The sequence below is a fragment of the Piliocolobus tephrosceles genome, unplaced genomic scaffold, assembly GCF_002776525.5.
Source record: "Piliocolobus tephrosceles isolate RC106 unplaced genomic scaffold, ASM277652v3 unscaffolded_407, whole genome shotgun sequence".
NCBI lineage: Eukaryota > Metazoa > Chordata > Mammalia > Primates > Cercopithecidae > Piliocolobus > Piliocolobus tephrosceles.
The window spans coordinates 8,683-14,958 of record NW_022325087.1 but is presented as its reverse complement, the minus strand read 5'-3'; the positions used below and the strand labels follow the sequence as shown (position 1 = coordinate 14,958).

The following is a 6,276-nucleotide window of genomic DNA, read 5'->3' as shown; positions in this document are numbered from 1 at the left end:
AGGATATTTTGAAGCTGTCCATGTTGAGTCCCTGTAAAGAAAGGAGATGAAAGTGCAGTACAGGCCACCTTTGAGGGAGGAAGATCTTTTAAACTGTCCCCTCCGTCCCTGGCCTCCTTTACCCACCAGACCTATGACCCTTTCCCACCTTTTTATTGCTAAAGAGCAGTATCTGCAAGCATTTTCCATCAAGCCATTTCCTGGCTTCCTTAATACCAGAGCTTTGCAGTGAATGTAAAGAGTATTGTTTGACCAGATGCAAGGCCAAATCATAAGTACTGTCAGAAAAATAATTTTCATTCTGGATGAGAAGCAGCATAGCAGCCTAAATGCAAATGGCAGCTGCCTGAGGAAAGACTGCCAGTCACAGTCATTTACCGATTACCATTTACTTTGTGGCTGAGGTTATTATGCTCCGAATAAAGGTGTGTATATATAAAAGAAATAGTAGCTAAATCCAGAGGTAGTGCTGTTTTTTATGCCTGTCAGATAGATTTGAAAACCAAGAAATACCTGTAGCTTTTCCAGAATTTGTGTGTGTGTTTTAAGATTAAAAGGATCATGAACTGTAAAAAATACCAGCCACTAGCAATGGTAACAATCTTTGGAGAAGATCTGAAGAAACGTAGGGCCTGACTTATATTCTGCAGAGTAGCACCTCATTTGTTTGAAGATATATACAGTTTTCATACCTTTTTGCTATAACAGATAGCTACTTAGTTTGAACCATATGAAGTTTTCTCTCTCTCTTTTTTTCTATCTCCTACAGGAAGGACATGGAATTCTTGATGTTGATTTTTTTTTGATCTGTGAAAAATGGCAGTTTGATATGGTTCAATGTAATTCAGAGTTTTCTGGCTTTGAATCTTATCTGGGAATGGAAATGGGGAAGGTTGTTCAGTTGGTAATCCTGATCATTGTTATATGCCGTTCTGAGGGATGGAGGTGCTGCTGACTCCTCCTCTCTCTTTGAGAATCACCGTTATATAGGGAGATGTTTTCAGTAGGGAGGTGTGAAAGGAGAAAAAGTTTGAAAACCTATATTCTCTGAGATCACCCTGAGGGGTGAATCTTGATGTATGTTCACTCAGAACACTTAGGAAAAGGAAGATGTTTTAAGAAATGTTTCCTTTCTACTTTTCTTAAAACTTTTATTTTTATCTCCTCTGTTCCCTCTTACAGGATAATTCATTTGAATTTGAAAAACGTAGAAATGAACCTATCAAATACCAGCGAGAGCTATGGAATAAAACTAGTAAGTCACAGAAAAATACCAATAATTTTGAGGAGAGACTGGTTTGGGATAATACTATAACTTTAAGTGTCAGTTTGTTGTTTAAATATTGAATTTTCCATTTGTCATCACCTGGCTTTTATTATTTTATCCTCATTTTAATGGTTCTGTTGTAGTCATACCTTTTATCAATTTTTTTTTTCACAATTGGCTGGTGTGTTCATTTTAAAATAATGTAATTATTCACTTTGATACTACTTGAAGTGCCCACATAGAGGTGTAAAAACATACAAGTGGCTGAAAAAAATAGAGAAGGAAAATACTGTTTTAGGGTGAGTGTGGAACAGTTAAAATACACATGAAACCTAACACACTTCACATGTTTAGACCATATAGCTTAGGATATAAACTTGTATTCTGTATACCTTATAATTAAAATTAAGAAGTGTAGTGCTTAAGGTCATCATTACAAATGTCCTGAGAATTTCTAAGTGTTTGCCTTAGGTAAAAAATGAAGTTATAATCTTCTGAAATTAGGCCGGGCGCGGTGGCTCAAGCCTGTAATCCCAGCACTTTGGGAGGCCGAGACGGGCGGATCACGAGGTCAGAAGATCGAGACCATCCTGGCTAACACGGTGAAACCCCGTCTCTACTAAAAAATACAAAAAACTAGCCGGGTGAGGTGGCGGGCGCCTGTAGTCCCAGCTACTCGGAGGCTGAGGCAGGAGAATGGCATAAACCCGGGAGGCGGAGCTTGCAGTGAGCTGAGAACCGGCCACTGCACTCCAGCCCGGGAGACAGAGCGAGACTCCGTCTCAAAAAAAAAATAATAATAATAATAATAATAATAAAATAAAATAAAAATAAAAAATCTTCTGAAATTAAAAGCAATAATATCTAGTTTTTTCCTTTTTTCCCTGAAGTAGGCAGAGAGTTTAATGAAAAAAGTCCCACATGTAGAAAAAGTTAATCCCTTAAGCTAGCTTGTAGGTTCTACCACATTTGTGTATGTTTGGATGTTTGGGACTCTTGGCCCTGCCTTTTTATTATTTTTTTTTTATTTTTTTTTTTCTTTGAGAGTCAAAGTCTTGCTCTGTCCACCCGGCTGGAGTGCAGGGGCATGATCTCTGCTCACTGCAGTCGCTGCCTTCCAGGTTCAAGCAATTCTCCTGCCTCAGCCTCCCGGGTAGCTGGGATTACAGGCACATGCCACCACACCTGGCTAATTTTTGTATTTTTAGTAGAGGTGGGTTTTCGCCATGTTGGCCAGGGTGGCCTTGAACTCCTGACCTCAAGTGATCCACCCGTCTTGGCCTCCCAAAGTGCTGGGATTACAGGCGTGAGCCACTACGCCGGGCACCGGCCCTGCCTTCTTTTCTTCCCATGGTTACCTTTGTGCAGCCTGTAGCCATTTCTAGTGTTGGGTGTGGGGGTGATGTGGTTTGTTAACCAGAGTCTGTAAGGCTTAGAATTCCACAAACTTTATTACTCTTGTAATAGATCATAGGCAGGGCATCCCTTTCTGTACTCCAGTCAGTCACGAGACTTCAGGGGAAGAATTGAAAATGTGTGGACCTTTGTAGTAGTATTTACACCTTCTAAACCAGGGGCATCCAATCTTTGGCTTCCCTGGGCCACATTGGAAGAATTGTCTTAGGGCACATAAAAAATACACTAACACTAATGATAGCTGATGAGCTAAGAACAAAAAAATTGCAAAAAACTCTCCTTATGTTTTAAGAAAGTTTATGAATTTATGTTGGGCTGTGGGTTGGTCAAGCTTGTTCTAAAGCTTTGTTTACCCTGGACCATGTGGAGAAATTGGAGTTTAGATTTGGAATTGCCTTTTCTATACTTAGCCCTAATTATTGTACCCTTTGGGTCTCTCCCACCCCCTTTTTAAAAAATAAGGTCTTTTCCTTCTTTATAATTAGAGGAAGAATTAATTTCTGAAAAGCAATTGATTTTTATTGGGTTTATTTGATAAGGAAATAACACTTATTCAAACTCAAGGATTTCTAAAGAGATTAACTTATAGGATTATTAAATTGATTTCAAAAGGCAGCCTTATCAAGGACATTATTGGAAAGTCCTGAAGCATGTCTTTTTTTTTTTTTTTGAGACGGAGTCACACTCTGTTGCCCAGGCTGGAGTGCAGTGGTGCGATCTCAGCTCACTGCAACCTCCGCCTCCCGGGTTCTAGCAATTTTCCTGCCTCAGCCTCCTGAGTAGCTGGGACTATAGGCACACGCCGCCATGCCTGGCTAACTTTTTTTGTATTTTAGTAGAGACAGGGTTTCACCATGTTGCTCAGGCTGGTGGCAAGCTTCTGAGCTCAGACAATCCGCCCGCCTCGGTCTCCAAAAGTGCTGGGATTACAGGCGTGAGCCACCATGCCTGGCCAGTCCTGAAGCATTTCTGGACTTCATTCAGTTTTATTTCATTTTGACCTTTGCTTTTGTTGTTGTTATTATTACCTGAAGCTCCAGATCATTTTTACATATTTTGTAACTACTTTGACTTAGTGAGTAGGTGGTTGTTGAAATGAGGTGCATATCCAATTTCAGTGATACGTGAATAATCAGTTCTATGGTCCACCATGCTAGTTTCATGTTATATTGCTTGAGAGAAATACTGCTGTGTTCTGTATGACTTCACATGCTGTAATGGTAATGTTCTCTGCAGTTCTTTATTTTAATTCATTGCACATTTATTAAGCACTGCCTGTGGTATACAAAGATGAACAGGTCACACACAGGCTCTGCCCTCTACGTAGAGGGGCATTTACTGAGTACTCCTATTTTATTGTTTCTGTTAGGTTTTATTACAGAGTCTCATTCTCTTGCCCCCCTCATTTGTACATCTGTAAATTCTGTAAGAAACAGTGCTCTATAGATTTTTTTTTTTTTTTTTTTCCTGCACTGATTCTGCTTTCTTTTTTACTGGGATCCTAAAAATAGATTTTTCTAAGAAGATCTGCTAAGTGGACAGTATGAGTGCTAAGTATATAGGATGAGAGTCTTTGGAATTTAAGATTGTTTCCTTGTGTTTTACACAATTAATAAAAGTTGTTTTCAGTATTGTTCCAGAACAATATATTATTCTTCTAAGAGATTCATTGATTCTCCATACCCCTCATATTTCAATATCATTTGGTCTGTAAACTAATCTGTTGACAAGAGTTGTATGTTCATTACTCACATTATCAAATTATGTGAGGATTTGGATTGAACAACCTTCGTTAAGGTATTGATGTCTGTAGAAACAGTAGTGTGTTAGAATTTCAAAAATACCAGGAAAAGTAGTTTGCACTGTATCCCTCATAGCTGTCTGTGTTGCAGGTGAATTTTTAATGTTTTCAGATTTTTTTTTAACTTTTTACTTATTTTTGTTGAACTTTTTTCTAATCTTAGTAGCTTTGGGGGTACAAGTGGTTTTTTGGTTACATGGATTAATTGTAGATTGGCAAAATCTGAGATTTTAGTGCATCCATCACCTGAGTAGTGTACATTGTACCCAATGTATAGTTTTTACCCCTTACCCCACCCCACCCCCACTTTTGAGTCCCCATAGTCCATTATACTGCTCTGTATGCCTTTGCGTGCCATAGCTTAGCCTCCACTTATAAGTGAGAATATACAGTATTAGGTTTTCTATTCCTGGGTTACTTCATTTAGAAGAATGGCCTCCAATTCCATCCAAGTTGCTGCAAAAGACATTATTTCATTCCTTTTCTTGGGTGAGTACTATTCCATCATGTATAAATACCGCATATTCTTTACCCACTTGTTGGTCGATGAGCACTTAGGTTGGTTCCATATCTTTGTAGTTGTGAATTGTACAGTCAGATGCTTCTTAGATTCAAAATATTTCAATCTTCTGGAATATTTGGAAATACAGTATATTATTCTTTGGAAAGGATTTTCCTGCCACTTGTGTTTATTTCCCTTCTAAAGAAGTTTAAAGTGTGGAAATGCTCCTGAGGACTAGAACTTGTCCTTATTTTTACTGAAAGACAAAGAAAAAAGTTACATATCCAGCGTATTTCTAATTCTGAGCTACAGCATATGCAGATTTATAGTTGACATTTTCTTAGAATTATTTATATAAATGTTGCTTTAATACTAGAGGTCTTAAAGATTGTCCTGGTGGTTTTTGTTAAAATGTGGATTCAGATATAATAGGTTTGTGTGGGGCCCGAAATCCTTTTTTTCTAACAAGCTCCCAAATGATGCCACTGTTACTGGTCCCAGACTACAGTTTTTAAAAAGTTTTTATTTTGACCTAATTTCAGATTACAGAAAAGTTGCAGGAGTAGAGTTCTCTGACATCCTTCATCCAGACTCCCTGAATGTTAACGTTTTGTTAAATTAATTTTTTCTCTTTGTCTCTCTTCTTTCTCCCTTTCTCCCTTTAGTGTATATTTTTCTGAACTGTTTAAGCAAACCTAATGTTCTTTATCCCTCGTTTAATATGTATTTCCAGAAATAAGAGCATTCTCTCACATAACCACACTGCAATTATTAAAATTAAGAAATTAACATTGATAGAATATTATTACCTAATCTCAGACCTATTGGTATTTCTCCAGTTGTCCCAGTCATATTCTTTAGAGCAAAATTTTTAAGAATAGTACATGTCATGTCTCTCTCATCTCTTTTAATCTGGAACATTTCCTGAGTTTGTCTTTATATTTCATGATATTGACAGTTTCGAAGAATATGGGCCAGGAGTTTGGTATAAAATTTCTTAACTGAATTGTTTGATGTTTCCTTCAGATTAGGTTTGGATAATGCACATTTGGCAAGAGCACCAGAGATTCGATGCTAAGTTTTTTCAGTGTGTTTTGTCAGGAGACACAAGCTGTTCATTAGTTCCATTACTAGCAGTGTTAACTTTGATCAATTGGCTAAGGTGGTGTCTGTCAGGTTTTTCCACTGAAGACTTACTGTTTTACCATTTTTAATGAATAAGTATACTTTTGGGAGACACTTGAAGACTATATAAATATCTTATTCTTTAGATCTGCAGACTACATTTTA

General features: G+C 37.7%; 1 protein-coding gene across 1 annotated transcript in view; it reads left to right on the top strand.

Moving 5' to 3' along the window:
* Positions 1 to 1,176: 1,176 nt before the first annotated feature.
* LOC111531032 (probable ribosome biogenesis protein RLP24) overlaps positions 1,177 to 6,276 on the top strand; it is a gene marked incomplete at its 5' end in the record, with an annotated part of 10,391 nt that continues 5,291 nt past the window's right edge. The window contains one exon of the mRNA XM_026448709.1: positions 1,177 to 1,255. Within this exon, the coding sequence (XP_026304494.1) occupies positions 1,177 to 1,255 (79 nt within the window). The remainder of the gene's footprint in view (positions 1,256 to 6,276) is intronic.